The sequence below is a fragment of the Camellia sinensis genome, chromosome 15 (genome assembly GCF_055761805.1).
Source record: "Camellia sinensis isolate YWXY chromosome 15, ASM5576180v1, whole genome shotgun sequence".
In the NCBI taxonomy this organism is placed as follows: Eukaryota; Viridiplantae; Streptophyta; class Magnoliopsida; order Ericales; family Theaceae; genus Camellia; species Camellia sinensis.
In genome coordinates this window covers 118971420-118989481 of record NC_138975.1, presented here as the reverse complement: position 1 = coordinate 118989481, position 18062 = coordinate 118971420, and the positions used below count along the sequence as shown (strand labels likewise).

Sequence of the window (18062 nt, the reverse complement as noted above, 5' to 3'; positions counted from 1 at the left end):
TGTATTCACACACTCTGATTGGCACCAAATTTTTTTCTTTATTTAATTTTTTTTTTAGATCAGTTGAGAATTTTCTTTTAATTTATCGCATGTATGAGAGTATTGGGTGGGTTAGTCTTATCGAGAGATGTTAACTAATAAGAAAAAAAAATATATTGAATCTTTTCTACTATTCAAAGTTAGAGAAACATATTTCACTATTTTTTTCTAAATAGATAATTAGATCTATCCATATAAAATTATGAATTATGTTCAATTATATTGTTCAATAAAATTAAAAGAAAAGGTTTAAAAAGAAATAAAACACACAATTTGACGATACTGTGTGCATAATAAAATTTTTACAGAGAAAATTGTTCAAAAGTCTAATCTAACAATTATTTAAGGTGTTAGATTTAGTGGATATAATGCCATTAAAAATTGGCCAATATAATGCCATTAAAAATTACTTATTTAATTCATAAATTTGCATTTCAGTGTCTAAAATTATAATTTTGTATAGTTATATTAGCCAATGCCCTGGGCTAAAAGTTTTTTGAGCGGTTAGATCTAATTGTGTGTTTAGTCGTCAACTTTAATTACTTTTTTACATTGAAATTTCTCATTTAATCTTTACAATAAAATCTAGTTGTGTGAAATTATGAATTGTCCTTAATTATATTGGCCAACAAGATTAAAAAAGAATTTTAAAGATTAATAAAACACATAGTTAGGTCTAACTATGTCTAAATTCACTATTTTTCTTGTTTAATCCTGGGATTTTTTCTTTTTTTTTTGCTAATCGGTAAAAAATTAATTACGAATATAAGAAAATTTTGAAACTATAGTTTAACAACACATAGCTCACCTCAAGAATAGTCCCTATAAACAAAAACAAACAAAAGATCTCAAAAAAAGAAATCATAAATACAAATTTTTTTTAAAAATAAGCATATTTATAAGTGTAAACAAATAAAAGAATTATATAGATACAGGCATAAACATGGAGTATTAATAAAATGGTTAATTGGTAAAAAGTTCATTCTTATAGAACCATATGTTATTTGATTCAAAGTTAATATTTTTTAAAGATAAAGATCCGCATTGAAAAGTTGTCGGCGATAGCACCTGGTGACAGTGAGGTGGACAAATAGGTAATATTAAATAGATAGGTGAATAGATAGATAATACGTGTACATGTAGGTAACATCTAAACGAGTGATTATTTAGTGGTCTTGGAGCATTGCCCCAAATCATTTAGGATTATTTACACGAAGACTCCTTAAACTATTAAGAAGTATCACTTTGACCTCCTAAATTATAAAAGTATACAAATATACCCCTAAACTATTGAAAAATATCACTTTAACTTCTAAATTATAAACATTTGCACTTTTTTTAATTTAAGGAGTCAAAGTGAGATTTCTCAATAGTTTATGGGGTTTTTATATAAATAACCAAATCATTTATCACTTGACACTTGTTAAGTTATTTTTAAAAATCAAACAAAGAGTATTAGGTCCCATTGTTTCAACTAATAAATATCGAGTTAGAATACCACGTGACGTTGTCTTAGGAGCAAAAAATAATTTCTCCAATTAAACAAATAGTTGAACATTTGAATAAATAAATGATATTTGAATAGATAGATAAATAGGTAAATTTTGAATAGATAAATATTTTTTGAACAATGTTCTTAAAAAATTTAAAATTAAACTTATTGATTCAAAAATTTTAAAAATGGATATTTAGGCCAAGTTTGGAAAGACTAAATAAGTGTACTTTTTGACTTTTTATGAAATATGGGTTGGATTTTGGTTGGGTTTGAAGTGATGTGTTAGAGAAGTGATGTGACTTAAATAAGATGATATGGCTTAAATAGGATAGTGACTTTTTGAATTTTTAGATTTTTTTGAGGATGCCAAACTTGGCCTTAACTTGTAACCTCGCTATGGATTCGTTTGGGAAGTGGGTTGGTTTTTTGATTATTTTAACCTGACATTCGTTTAGAATAAATTTTTTGATTTTTTTAACTTTTGTACAGAAAGAATGTAATGATGAGGTGAGACCTACTTTTAAACATTTTTTTGGGTGAATTAACTGTTAAACATTGTGCTGTTATTCCCTACTGTTAATTTGTTATACACCACATTACAATATTGCATATCAGCATCACTATATTTACATAACCTTTACAGTTGAAATATATATAATTGACAGTTTTTTTTATTATTTTTTTGATCAGAGAAAAAAGAATATTTTGAGGTGTCATCACTACATCCGTAGGCTCAGGTCCCGAGATAACCAGTTGCTGGACTGATTCAAATAAAAAAAATTTATATGATTGAAATGAAAGCTTATGATGTATATCTCTCAAAAGTGTGTATTATATATATTTTATAAAAATAAGTATAATAAAATTTCTCATGGATGAATCATTAATTATTGCATATTTATCTATATACATACAATTCAACCTTTTTTTTTTTTTTTTTTTAAGGTACAAGAAATTTTGACAAGTTGAAGACAATGTCCGCGTCTAGAATACAAAAATATTCTATTATCTATTTCAAACTGAAAATTATGAACTTAGAATTTGTACCACCCTCTCAACCCAACCCTTTGTCTCACTTCAATCTTCTTCCAAGTTTGAAACCAAAACTTCACGACACCGCCGCAGCCCAGACTCTCTCTCTCTCTCTCTCTCTCTCTCCACACAAGTCAAATAACTCCATTGCTCATTATTTTTCCGAAGACAAACAGCATTAACTCCACAACACAAGACAAAGCTATCTTTCCGCTGATTTTGCTCAGCTTTGCTTTGTTTTTGAAATCCCCCCATTAAAACCCTTCTACTCATACTCTCCACCTTCCGCAATTCTCGCGGAATTGAACAAAAAGGGTGAGGAAAAAAGTTGACAGACAAAGAATAGATTGATCGTACTGTGTAAGGGTTTGTGGGGTTTTGGGTATAAGTATATAAGCTATCTTCACAATTCACAATTTGCTCTGCAATTGCTATGAAAAACTCGAAAACCCACCTCAATTTACCCATTTATTGATCTGGGTTTGTCTTCAAACTCAACCAATGTTCCTGGTTCAGTGACCATTTTTTCTTCATGGGTTGGGTTGAAACTCAACCAATGGTTCATGGGTTGTGTTCTCAAATCACTATTTGTGCTGCGAATTGTTGTGAAAACTATAAAACCCACCTCAATTTACCTGTTTCTTGATCTGGGTTTGTGTTGAAACTCAAACTCAATCAATGTTTCTGGTTCAGTGACCATTTTTGTTCATGGGTTGTGTGACCTCGAAGCACGCGGTGTCTGTGACGCCTGCTCTTGACCATTCCGGGGCGTTTCGGGACAATGCGGTGGCCGGTTCGGGTCGGAGCAGGGGAAGTGGGGTGGGGGAGTTGGAGAAGAAGAAGAAGAAGAAGAAGAGGAGTGAGTCGGGGTTGAGTGGGAGCGAGTTGGGTGAGTCAGGGAGGGCGAGTTCTAATGGTGGTGGTGGTGGTGGTGGTGAGTCAATGAGCTTTAGATTGGGGAATTTGAAGAAGTATGTGGTGGAGGGAGAGCAAATCGCCGCCGGTTGGCCGGCGTGGCTTAGTACCGTCGCCGGCGAAGCGATTCATGGTTGGGTGCCTCTTAGTGCTGACTCATTTGAAAAGCTTGAAAAGGTTCATGCATTTTATGCTCAAATTGAAAATGTTCAATTTTTAAACACACAATCAAATTGCATAATGACTGAAAGGATTATTATTATTATTATTTGATTAAAAAAACTATACTCAAATTTCTAGTAATTTCTAAGTTAATTTGAGTGTGCTTTTTTATTGGGCTTTTCTTTTTGAACTTGAAGTCTCTGCAATTTTTAAGAAACATCATATATCATTAATTTCCATTTGGTGTATGAGTAGATTTTACTTTGTTTGGGTATGGTATCAAGGATTTTTGTCCAATTTTATTTTATTTTACTTTGTCTGGTTTTTCCTTTGTCTCCGTGGACTGACTTGTTGCTATCCATATGTTATTCATAGTTTTACAATCCTGATGCTTCATTATGAATTACGAACTATAGATATGTTTTATTCAAGCGCCTCGAAATTGTTTCATATCTCATGTGCTGTAATCCATCCTTCTATATTTGTTATTCATGCAAGTATGTGCATTTTTTTTTTTTTTTTTCTGGCGATTCACGTCTATTCATATTCTGAAATGATTAATAACTTCACAAATTTTGAGCTTACTATTTATTAGAAAATGATATACAAGTCTGCTGTTTAGACCTACTTTCTAAACCCAATGATATCATCTTCTTGATACACTGGTCTAGAATGTAAGTCTAATTTTTGGGCTTATTTACTACCTAGTTCTGATCATAAAACCATTTTAAAATGCAAAACAAAAATGCTTTTAGTCCTTTCTCATGCACTAGGTGGCCTTTTCTAGTCTTTACACAAATTTGTTATTCACAGAAAATTCTTTTCTTATTGCCAGAAACAGAAATGCTTTTTTTTTTTTTTTTTTTTGAGCTTCCTATTTATTTACTGCCTAGTTCTTCTGTTCATAAAGCCCTTTGAAAATGCCAAAAAATAAAAAGTTTTTAGTCCTTTCTCATGCACTAGGTCACTTTTTTTTTTTTTAATTTTATTTTATGTTTTCATTAACTGATTCCGAGACCAATCTTGAGAGTTCCTTCTTCAGATGCCCGGATGTTTTTTTTAACAAGGAGAAAGTCAATACAAGGTTACTGTCCTCAGGCCAATCAAAACATTTTAAATTGATGATTATTATATTTTCCATTATACTCATCCATTTTACTGCAAATTTAATAATTTATTTTTGCATAAGTATTTTTTGTTGGATCATTCTTTTAAATAAATTTTAAAGTTTGGTCCTAAAATGTTTAAACTGGTTATCTGGCAAGGATTGAAACAATTTCAACTGCATTGGCAGATTGGACAGGGTACGTATAGCAGTGTGTTCCGAGCACGACACTTAGAAACTGGGAGGATAGTTGCACTGAAGAAGGTGCGATTTGACAACTTTGAGCCAGAAAGCATTCGGTTTATGGCTCGGGAAATAATGATTCTACGCAGGCTTGACCATCCAAACATCATAAAGTTGGAGGGTTTAATTACCTCCCGATTATCATGTAGCATATTCCTTGTATTTGAATACATGGAACATGATATTTCTGGACTCTTGTCTTGCCCTGATGTCAGCTTCAGTGAATCACAGGTTCGCTCGAGTTGCATTTGTTTATTTTATTCTAGAAATTTGTGATTTTGTCTGCATATCATAGTATAAGCAAACAAAGTTTGGATTCAGTAGCATTGAATATGTTTGTTTGACATTTGCTATGAAAGGAAGCCCGAAACTTATATACTAGAATTCGGAAAAATGATAGTGAATGTTAAGGACCCGTTTGTTTCAGAGGTAGAATGGAGGGGATTGATAATGAAAGGATTAAGTAAAATTGTGTTTATTTCGATGATAGTTGTTAGGGTAGGAATTGTTAAATTATTATCATATAAAAGAAATATAAAATATTAAAACAAATAAAATTATGATTTTTACTTAATAAAAAATACAAAAACATCAAATATTAATGTTAAAAAAAAAATGCCCAACATGTAAAAGTTCATAAAAAAAATAATAATAAATAAAAATACTAAGCCGGAAGACTAACGTCTAATACCAGGCATTTTTTTAATTTTTTACATATTAGGAATTTTTTTTTTAAACATTAATGTTTAATTTTTTATATTTTTTTATTTATTTTATTATTTTATATAAAAATAATTTAACAATTCCTACACTAACAACTATCATCAAAACAAACATAATTTTACTTAATCCCTTCACTATGAATCCTCTCCATTTTACCTCTGAAAATAAACGGGGCCTCACCTCCATCTCAATTCCCTCTCCATCTCTCAAAACAAACGTAACATTAATAGGTCTAATCTCCATCTCAATCCCAATCCCTCCACCATCTCCCAAAACAAACGGGTCTTAAGAAAAAGGGTTAATCACACCCAGACTTCCTCAACTATTAGCAATATCAACTTACTCTCCTTATTTATGATCATGTACACTTTGACCACCTCAACTCTGAAAATCATACAGATAGCCCCTTGTGAAAGGGGGTGAAAGTAATGCATTTTTATAGTTGAGGGAGTCAAAGTGTTCGGATTTATAGATGAGAGGGATAAGATGATATTCGCAAATAGTTGAGGAGGTCTTAGTGTAATTAACCCCAAGAAAGACATACAAGGATATACACTCGTTCAAAATGCTAAGAAATGGACTACTTTCGTTTCTACTCCTTCAAATGTTTTTCCACTGGATGAGTTAACTTTTTGTTACTTCCACATTATAAGATTCAATCGGTTATTTTTTGTAGGTTAAATGCTACATGAAACAGTTGTTATCGGGACTGGAGCACTGCCACTCTCGGGGCATAATGCACCGGGACATTAAAGGTGCGAATCTTCTGGTAAATAATGAAGGAGTTTTGAAAGTAGCTGATTTTGGATTGGCAAATTTCTGTAGTTCTGGTCCTTCGGGGCACAGACAACCTCTAACGAGTCGAGTTGTCACTTTATGGTACCGTCCTCCTGAACTTTTGTTGGGTTCCACGGATTATGGAGCCTATGTGGATCTCTGGAGTGTCGGTTGTGTATTTGCTGAACTTCTTCTTGGGAGACCCATCCTTCAGGGCAGAACTGAGGTAATCAATCACCTATGATCTTACCGAATGATTTTCTGATATTCTTATGCAATGGTAATCATTACTATGCGATCAAACAAGTGAGTTAAAATGGCAAATTTTTTTGTTTTTGTTTTTAACTATACACAATTGTCACTGCAATATATAGATGTTAAAGTATTTGAATTTAAATTTTTTGCTCATTGAAGTTCTAAAGAAACATTCTTGTTTCACCTACAGGTTGAACAATTACACAAAATTTTCAAGCTTTGTGGATCGCCACCTGATGATTACTGGAAAAAGTCTAAACTTCCACACGCGACTCTATTCAAGCCCCAGCATCCATATGAATGCTCTCTTTGGGAGACCTTCAAAGATCTACCCACAACTGCTGTGGATCTGATAGAAACTTTTTTATCTGTGGAACCATACAAGCGTGGGACTGCCTCTTCTGCTCTTGCATCTGAGGTATTAAGGCCCTGTTTGGTGCAATTTATAGAGCTACTTATATATATATATGTATATATATTTTTCTCAGTTTGGGAATCAATGCCGGAATATTTGGTGCAACTTCTGCTTACAGCTTATGAGATTGGAATAGCTTAAATAAGTTGAAAAAAGCTGATTATGTGGAAGGTGGGGAAGGGATGCTTTTAGCTTTTAGCTTTTGCTTTTTGAGTATCTGTTTTCAGCTTGAGAAATGTTACACCAAACAGGTCCTAACACAGAATGGAGTGTTTTGCAGAGAGTAAATTAACAAAATGATGTCTTCTTTAATTGCATAATATGGCTATACAATCCGTATGTGTCACAGATATAGTTTTTATGCATGATATGAGTATCTTACTAGCGTCCATGCATCTTTTTTGTTCTATGAAGTGAAACAAAAAACTCTTGTTCTCATGCAATACCCTTTTTATTACACTGACAAAAGTGCAAAATGCAAGTACAGAATTTTGTTTCTCTGCTTTGTGGTTGAGCTTCACTTACATCACTAAGACTTTGATTAATGCCTATGTTTTTACTTGCTATCCTCAGTATTTCACAACCAAGCCTTACGCATGTGATCCGTCAAGCATGCCAAAATATCCACCAAGTAAAGAGATTGATGCCAAACATCGTGAGGATGCACAGAGGTACAGTTTCTAGTGTTCAGTTGTGCAACAAAGACTGACTTCAATAACCTTTTGTAGACAGTTACAAACTTACAATTTTGAGGCCAATTATCAAGAGCCAGTCAGATGTCCCAATAACTGGCGTGTCCACTGGATGTGATTATAAATTTTGTAATTAAAGTAGATCACGGTGTTTTCTTTCAAGAATCATAACTCACTCTGGATTTTCAGGAAGAGGCCTGGTGGGAGAGTCCGAGGACCTGAAACTAGAAGTAAGCTAACTAAAAAGACAAATGGAATCAATAAATTGGCACCAACAGAGGTCTCTCTCTCTCTCTCTCTATATATATATATATATATACATATATAAATCGATATCTAAAAACTAAATGCTTGGACTTTTACCTGTTTGTGTGCACTATATTTACTGTATTTTTTAAGGGAAGCTTATTTCATCTATTAACGGATTACATGTGTGCAGTCTTTGCCAGACCAAACTCAAGGTGCCCAAAAAATCAATGGTAATAAAGTATATAATCACAAGGAGAGAGAGCCTAAACTATCAATCGATTCTGTGGAAGAGGCTTCCCACATGAAGAATGCATCTCAGGGGGACGTTCCCTATTCGGCTCCATTACAAGTTTCAGGGTCAAGTGGTTTTGCATGGGCAAAAAGGCGAATAGATGATTCATCTGAGAGATCACGCGGAAGGTCTAGTTCAAGAAGCCTTATTTTTGAACCTTCAGCTGCAATGCATCCGAAGAATAGTTTTGACTTAAAAAACCGTGAAAATGTCGAGGGTGCACGTGGAAGTCGTGCCAGCTCTCAGGGTGAAGATTCGTATGAGACCGTCAAGCATGCAATGCCGAAACATTGGAGCCAATTAGAACGACCTGATTCTTTTGATGCTGCTTCTGATGGGTACCACTCGCAAGAATTGTCGCTGGCACTTTATCAAAGAGAGGAGATGGCAGCTAGGAGAATCAGCTTGGTAAGTTCATAGTTTTTTTGGAACGTTCTGGGATTTTTAATTATGTTTTCTACGCCAGTGTTAATTTTTTTTAGAGTTGAAGTGAAATTTTGGTTTTGGTATTGCAATTTTCTAGTGGAGAAGCTCTGAACATTGTCAAACTTCTATATGGCTTGAAATTCCTAGCAAAATTGAGACCACTGGAAGTTTAGCAAAATTTTGAATCTTGTAGCCACAGATTAATATTCACATTCTTATTTTGGATTTTAGTGGCTTAGAATAGGTTGGCCACCAAACATTATGAGTTTTTTTTTTTTTTTTTTTTTTTTCACCTAACTTATGAGCTATGTTGAGATAGACTCATTTATTTCCCTTAATGTATCCATGCTCACCTGATATGACAATGATAAGGGTATAAGATATGTATTTGACATTTGTACCCAATTTAGATAATTGGATGCTCTAATTTTTTTACAATGTTGAAGAAAAAGAAGAAGAAGAAACTCACATTTGCTAGTGAAGAAGCATTTCTAGTCTCTCACTTGGATGAGAGAGAGAAATTCTATATTTTCCTTAATTTTTATTTAATTTCAAATACAAATATGCAATCCATGTAAGTATCCATGACGCATCACCGTACCTATATCCAACTTTTGAATGTATATCCCAATATCTAGATTTAGGTTTACAAGGGTCTTCCTGTTAGAATGTGTCCTATATCGCCTGAAATTGTCCCATTTGTGCTGATTATAAAGCTGCAAGCGAGTTATGCTTTTCTTGGCTAATATATCATTCAGTCTTATGATATGGTTGAGTGAAATAAAAAGATATAGGGTTCAAGACCACCTTACATTTCTATATCATCTATTGACTCAAATTTCTTAAAACCTTCTTCACATTGGACTTGAGACAGGTTTGCCAAGATCAAGGAGACAAGGTTGAATTTTCAGGACCCTTGTTATCTCAGTCGTGTAGAGTTGATGAGCTCTTAGAGAGGCATGAGCGCCACATGCGCCAAGCAGTTCGAAGATCGTGGTTTCAAAGAGGTAAAAACTCATATTAAACTACTATAATATAATGAATAGAATAAAATTTTCTGTTTTTGAATTTTCCACATTTATTCAGCCTTTACAGATTAAGCTTTTTTAGTCTATGTTCTTGCTGATGACTTGACAATAATCAATTTTAATCACCCCTTGAAGGGAGTATTATGTCTATTATCACGTGTACAATTTTGTGCCTAAAACGTGTATTTTATTATCATTGTAGCCAACTCAATAACCATGCATATTTTTCTTCTTTTTCTTTTTTAGGTAAGAAAGATGTGAAGTAATTGTAAAGCATGCTCAGGCTCAAGTAACGCCATTAGTCCTTAACAGAGCTTTCAAACTCTCCACGAATGAATCATCGGTTGAGTGAAATCTCTTGCACTTGGGTTTTGACCAGAGCTGAGAAATGAAGATTCAGCGAAATTCACTACTTCACAAAGCTTAGAGATTCCTGGAAAGGAAACAAAGAAGCCCCGGATTGAAAAGAGGATTGTTTTTTCAGGTTTTAATATCCAATTTCTACTTCTTTCCCCATAGTTATTATCTATTATTTTTACACCTAGCTATCGCTCTGTCCCACGAATAGTGAAATGTATATTTTTTATGGTTCACAAGGCTTCCAGCATTAGGCGGGTTCTTCTTCTTCTTCTTCTTCTTCTTCTTCTTCTTCTTCTTCTTCTTCTTCATTCTAATAGCAATATTTGACAAGTTATGCAATTTCACCCTAACTTTCATCAATAATGGAGGTAGCATGATTCACATTGCTCTTGTTGTGAAACTTGGGATGAAATATTGGAGTCCCAATATACCATAGTCAAGGACCTATGATTATGTATACTAATAAGAATATAAGTGTAAACCTAAGTGGATAACAGACTGCACCTTTACATTTTTCGATTTGTCATGTTGATCACCACAAAATATTTATATTTGGTTTCATTTTGTGGCATACTATATATTTTGGCTGATGGCACACATGAGTAGAATTTTTTTTTTTTAATTTTCATGCAATTTTTAATTTCTACAGACTTTTAATCTAAATTAAAAAATAAATAAATTAAATGACCGTTAAAGATGAAGAAAAGAAATTGATTTTATTGACAAACAATTTGTCAAAAGGATTTTTATTTGTTATTTTTGTCTTTACATGTTTATATTTTTCAATTGGTATATGCATCAACTAGTCAATTACCATTAGCCCATTAATTTAGATTGCTAGTTGCCAAAATGAAAATAAATAAATAAATGTCTATGTTTAAAATCATGATTAAGACATTAATAGTTAGTAAACATCGAAAAAATGAAAGACGAACATAAATACATGATTGAATTATTGAGAAGCGATAGTTATCTCATGAAATTGATTTTGTGTATGGAAAATTTTTATTGTGAGGTTTATGAAATAGATGATTTAGATTTTTTGTGTTGGAATTGGGGTTCATAAATAGAATATAAAGAGCATGTTTGATTGGAAGGATTAAAGCATGGGATTAGAATTATTAATCCGTGGGCCCAATCATCCTATGTTTGTTTTGACATTTTGGTTTAGGACTATTAATCCAATGGATAATTAATCCAATAAATTTGTAGGATTATTAGTAATGGGGTAGGGGTGGGATAGTTAATACCACACTAATTTGATAGGATTATTAATACCTCACTATTAGTATTGTGAATCAAACATGACCAAAGAGATTTGGAGAGATGAAATATGAAGTGGATTCCTATTTGTTATGGCGTAGACTTCTTTTAAATTCAAATTTATGTTCGGGTTTGTGAAATTTACTATACAAGTCCCCTTTCAATAATTTGAATCATTAACATGGATATTTAGCCTAGTAGTTGTGTAACAAGTTTTGTGGTGTGAGATCTTGAGTTCAACTTTTATGGAGAAGAGTTTGATACTCTTTTATGATGGTTTATCTCTTCTCCATTATGGGACTTGTGTACTTAGTGGTGGTTGTGTTGGGTTTGGACCATGTGGTTTATTGGTTGTTAGACTTTGTTAACTTTCTAGTTATTATAGACTAATAGTTTGTTTGATAATATAAATATTTCGTTGATTCTATTTGTACTTAAATAATAACTCAGTACGTCCAATTACATTTTAGTTCATATTATATTATAATGTAAATTTACTAATAAAGACAATACACATTAAATCCTAAAATAAATTTTTTCCCCTCATGGTATGTATAAGTATTCTTCATTGTGAAATCATTACAAATCTATTACTTTCATATTTTTATTTTCATGTAGAAGATCATCGAATAAATTCACACAAATAAAATAATTAATATTAAGATATAGGGTCAATTTGAATATACTTTTTATCAGTTGCTTAATTCTGAGACTACCTTCAAAATATCAATGAGTGCATCATAAGATTTTATATATACTGAATGCACAACACTTTTCATCATCACATTCCACAACGACGAACCTGCGCTATAGATCCGACTGTACATGGTCGTTCCTGGATTTTTAAAATATTTTTTTTAAAGTGGTGTAATTTGAGATTTATTTATTAAAGGGGTATACTTTGAAAGATAATTTGATTAAAAAAAATATAGTTTATCAAGATTAAATTATAACCTTAAATAATTTAATAGAATGTATTGAGAAATTAGACGTGTTTGATGATTTGTTAGGTATAAATAGAAACTCTCAAATATTTTTTATATTTATAATTACTCTTTTATTTATTGACAAAAATAATAATAATAATTTGAATAATTTATTTTGTAAATGTGGGGATATATTTTCTGAGTACCAACACGTGGCAAGGTGACGCCGACGTGTCAGCCGAGGTACCACGTGTCTTGGTCGTTGTGCCGAGGTCATCTCGGCTAAGCCGAGGTTGCCTCCGAAGATATCGGAATCCGAGATAAGCAATGAAGAGGGAACTCAACTTGGATATGGACAAGAGTCCTAGATTGGGAGAAGACTTCAGTTTGGGTAAAGATAAGACTCTTAGGCCATGTTTATTTGGGTGGACATGAGCTTGAGATTGGACTAATAGTCCAATAAAATTATTAATCCAATGTTTGGTTAAACAATTGAAGTACGGATTAATTATTTTAAACTTGACTATTAGTTAAGATAGGATACATAATCCAACGGATTCGTAATCCTAGGACTATTAGTCATGGGAATGCTAATCCAGTCCGCCCAAACAAACATGGCCTTAGAGAGTTTATCCTAATCCCACTGGGAGTCCCAGATTAACAGTAATCCTAAGTCCATTAGGGCCAGGCTCCTATTGGGACTAGGATTGTATTGGCCATAAAAGAGAGGCACCCCTATGGGTCTAAGGTATGCTTTTGATACTCAAGCTTGTGAATTTAGTACTTGATTATCTTTGAGAGATATACTAACTTGATCGTCGGAGTGCCCCCGGGTGGTCGAAACCACCGCGGGATTCTTATATTTCTGTTGCAGGTCAGTCAGGTGCCATCTATTCTGCCAGTGCTCTCCAGCTGGTTACTAAGTGTGCAGTGTGGTCGGAAAATCACCTACACAATTTGGCGCCGTCTGTGGGAAAGAAAGAAGAATAGATGGCCAATGACGGACAGAAGGATCAGATTAGAGACAATGCTCCTACTAGGAGTGGGAGACCTATCGATCTCGATATTGAAAGGGACGATCGTAACACAGAAACTCGTGACCAGAGTCACGGAGTGAAAGACGCCGGCCAGGAAGGTGACGCACCAAAGACAACAGATCGAAGCGGATACTACAACGAAGATGACCTCCAGGTATGGAAGGATAGATACCTGCGGAGGAACGAAGACCCTTCCAGAAGGGATGCAAAGACAGGGGGCATGAGCGCTCCCAAGGAGATAACATTCAAGTATAGAAGAGCTCAACCTGAGTAAGCAAATCCCGGATCCCAGATCCCAGAAGACATGATCTCAACCTAGATAAGTAGGTCCGAGAAAAGAAGAGCTCAACCTGAGTGAGCAGATCCAAGATTCCGGAAGATAAGATCTCGGCACCTGAGTCCGAGAAGAGAAGAGCACAATGAGCAGATCTCAGATCCCAGAAGATAAAAAAGAAACACACAAGATCAGACTAAAGTTGGCCAGAATTGAGAAGTATGCTAAGGCCGAGGAAGACATGCCGGGAACAAAGGCGTCGGAACAAGAAAAGAGAAACGGCTCGCCGATGCGAGGCCAAAAATCAAACTCAGGTTGGAGCCAAGTAAGATCAATAGAGAAACCAAGGCCGACAACCTCGGCGACAAGGTCAAAGCTACATGTATGATAAGAACCCAAGTGGATTTTAAGTTCACACTAGGGGCGTAGAGAAGAAGAATGCGTTTACCACTTGTTGAAATTTGTAGCAATTTACAAGTTGGTTAAACCAAGATGATGCTTAACCGAAGTTAAGTCGAAATGATGCTTAACCGAAGTTAAGCCCAGATGATGTTTAACCGAAGTTAAACCGAGATGATGCTTAACCGAAGTTAAGCCGAGATGATGCTTAACCGAAGTTAAGCCCAGATGATGTTTAACCGAAGTGAAACCGAGACGATGCTTAACCGAAGTTAAGCCGAGATGATGCTTAGTTGAAATTAAGCTGAGATGGTTCCTTACCTTCACTTGTTGAAATTTGTAGCAATTTACAAGTTGAAGTTAAGCTGAGATAGTTCCTTACCTTCACTTGTTGAAATTTGTAGCAATTTACAAGTTGAAGTTAAGCTGAGATGATTCCTTAATTCACTTGTTGAAATTTGTAGCAATTTACAACTTGGAATTAAGCTGATTCCTTAATTCACTTGTTGAAAGTTGTAGCAATTTATAAGTTGGAATTAAGCTGATTCCTTATCTTCACTTATTGAAATTTGTAGCAATTTACAAGTTGGAGTTAAGCTGATTCCTTATCTTCACTTGTTGAAATTTGTAGCAATTTACAAGTCGAAGTTAAGCCGAGATTATTCCTTAATTCACTTGTTGAAATTTGTAGCAATTTACAAGTTGGAATTAAGCTAATTCCTTTTCTTCACTTGTTGAAATTTGTAGCAATTTACAAGTCGAAGTTAAGCCGAGATTATTCCTTAATTCACTTGTTGAAATTTGTAACAATTTACAAGTTTGAATTAAGCTGATTCCTTATCTTCACTTGTTGAAATTTGTAGCAATTTACAAGTCGAAGTTAAGCCGAAATTATTCCTTAATTCACTTGTTGAAATTTGTAGCAATTTACAAGTTGGAATTAAGCTGACTCCTTATCTTCACTTGTTGAAATTTGTAGCAATTTACAAGTCGAAATGAAACCGAGGTTATAGTTTGCACACTTATAACAATCTACAGGTTGGTCCAACCAAAGAAGATGCTTAACACTTGTTGAAATTTGTAGCAATTTACAAGATAATGTTGAGCCGACATGTGATCATCTGTTGAAATTTGCAGCAATTTACAGGTTGAGGTAAAAGCTAAGTATATTGTTTAAACACTTGTTGAAATTTGTAGCAATTTACAAGTAAATCATTGTTATAACTTGAGAAAAATTTACAATATATGATAACACTTGTTGAAATTTGCAGCAATTTACAAGTAGGCTAGACCGAGATCACCGTTTAAACACTTGTTGAAACTTGAGAAAAAGTTTGTAAAGTTAACATTGAGTAGTATATGTTTCACACTTGTTAGAATTTATGAAAAGTTTGCAGGTCAGTATCTTGCCGAAGTAAAAGTTTTTATACCCGAGGTATGCAACCCCGAGAAAATTGCACAAATGAGGCAAAGTATGAAAGACATGCAAAATATTCTAACTATAGAATCATGCAAGAGCAGTTAGAAGAAGATCAAGACAGAATTCATGGTGATTGACACGCCCTCGCCATACAATATCATCTTGGGAAGGCCATGGTTGCATACAATGGGGGCAGTTCTCTCAACATTGCATCAACTACTGCGGTTCCTAACAGAACATGGGATTGAAGAAGTCAGAGGGGATCAACTGCAGGCGGAGAATTGCTCCATGGCAGCAATGAAATCCACCTGCAGCATTCGAGAACCAGAGAAGGCAGAGATTGAAAACGAGGACATAGAGGTCCTAGATGATGTCGGCAAGGCGCCAGCCGAGAAGAGTGAAGAGGCACTGAATAAAATCCTCGTCCAGGAAGGGGATGAAGAACGCTTCTTTCTTCTCAAGCTTAGCCGAAGAAGAAGAAATAGAATTGGAAGCTTGTTTGAGTACAAACATTGAGGTATTTGCTTGAACACCTTATGAAATGCCTGGCATTGACCCCGAGGTCACATGCCACAAATTGAACGTCGACAGGTCAACCAAACCTGTAATCCAACGAGCAAGAGGGCCAACGTTGATGCACGCCGAAGCAGTAGAGGAAGAAGTAGACAGACTTCTGGAGCTCAGGGAAATCCGAGGAGTCAATTACCTGATATGGCTATCAAATACAGTGGAAAAAAGAATGATAATCAAGGAGCAAGGGATGTTAACATCGGCCAACAACAGACATTTTTCAGAAGCAAAAAATGTGACATATGCAAAGAAAACAAAAGTACAAAGATGAAGACCCTAAGAACTAGGGACTAAGGCAAGAACGTCGGACTAATCTACTTCAAACGGTTGACGGTGGTTCAGCATTGGCAATCAGCTGGAAGAGCTTCTCTACCATTATCTCGGCAACAATTTCAAGAAGGGACGTGGTTCTAAGACTATGCAGAAAACAGAAACGAAGGCAAGAATCTGGAAATACAACAAGAAAAACAAGAAGAGAAAAAACAGAGTCAAGAAGATGACAAAGTTCAAAGAATAAAGCCAAGTACACAGGCACTAAGTAAGTATGTGAAGAATAAGAAAGTAATAAACCAGACATGATGCTAGCAACAGAAAGCGGATATGACAAAGAACAGTTCCAGACATTTTAGCAATAAAAAATCAAAAACTTGAAGACAGACGAGAACAAAAGGCCACAGATGGCAAATAAACAGATTCAAAGTAAATCAGAAGAGTTTTGAAAGATTGAGCTTAATAGCAAGTAAAGAGTTTATGAACCTACCAAATGAACGCCGATATAAAGATCTCTGGAGTCAAATAGGTGACTGGAAATCAGAAAACCCACCGGAGAGTGTGAACGGAGCAGTTGCAGAAAGCTTGAAAAGAGATCGATGAAGGATTGGGGATATTTTTTGAAAAGAGAAAAGTTTTAGCACAGAAAGCACATGAAAGAATGCAAAATAAGAAGACAAAGGGAAAGAAAGAAAGCTTTGTTGAAAACTCAAAAAAGGCGACAAAGGAATTGTACCTTGGGTGACGTACCTGTCAGGCAGCGTACGTAGAAACGACGCAAACCTGATAAGCGCGTACAAGCCAGTAAGGGATGAACGCATGAACAAAACGGTTGAGGAGCGTATGCATGTGTAACAACCCTCATACTGTTTACCGATTAATGACTGATTGATTACCGATAACCATCGATTACCGTTAAACTAAATTGATTATGACTGATTATGACTGATAATCGGACTGATTAAAGTACTGAATAGACTAACTGGAATCTGGAATTAATTGACTGAGTCTATCTCTTTAATTGTGCATCTATCTGTTTGAGTGATTATTTGATCTGTTCGTGTTTTACGTTTAAACTGCTAGTTGAAGGCCTTGTCGGCGGCTGAACTGGGAATTGAATGATGTTTTAGGATCCTCATAATTAATGTGATTTTATGGTATACTTATCTGAAAACTGATTAGGTATGATTAAATTAGATTAATGGTGCTAAATGACATGAACTGGACTTATTACCAAATTGCCACTCTTAGTGGCCCACTCAATATAACACATTAGAGCCCTTGCATGCTTGAATCAAAACATTTCATGAGTTCCTTCTCCTTGTTCAACCGGCCTTAGAGAGAGAGGAAGGGAGAGAGTTGAATTGTTCTAGTGAATTGGCTTGAATAGCTTGGAATTGAAGTGCAAATTGTCAAATTAGACACCTAAACCTTGAACACAAGACTAAGGTAGGACATTCATCTTCTTGTTGTTGTCATAGACTTGATTCTTGCATGATTCATGCTTCATTTGTAGAGTTAAGCCATGTTTTAGTTCATACATGTAGGATTAGAACAAAATTCATGCTTGCATGTTTGAATTGATGAGTTTTGAGTTGAATCCATGGTGAAATGGAACATGCATGTTCATAATTTTGTAATGGTCCATGTTTTCAACTTGCTTTTGGATCAATTGGCTCCTTAGAGCATCGAATT

At 34.6% G+C, this 18062-nt stretch overlaps 1 protein-coding gene across 1 annotated transcript; it reads left to right on the top strand.

The window, feature by feature from the left end:
- The first annotated feature begins 2510 nt into the window (after nucleotides 1-2510).
- Nucleotides 2511-10568, top strand: LOC114269931 (protein IMPAIRED IN BABA-INDUCED STERILITY 1). Its single transcript, XM_082910420.1, has 9 exons — nucleotides 2511-3658; nucleotides 4938-5222; nucleotides 6391-6717; nucleotides 6937-7164; nucleotides 7735-7832; nucleotides 8043-8133; nucleotides 8293-8802; nucleotides 9695-9827; nucleotides 10095-10568. The coding sequence occupies exons 1-9, from the start codon at nucleotides 3275-3277 to the stop codon at nucleotides 10112-10114; spliced, it is 2076 nt and encodes a 691-aa protein (XP_082766546.1). The 5' UTR covers nucleotides 2511-3274; the 3' UTR covers nucleotides 10115-10568.
- The last annotated feature ends 7494 nt before the right edge of the window (nucleotides 10569-18062 follow it).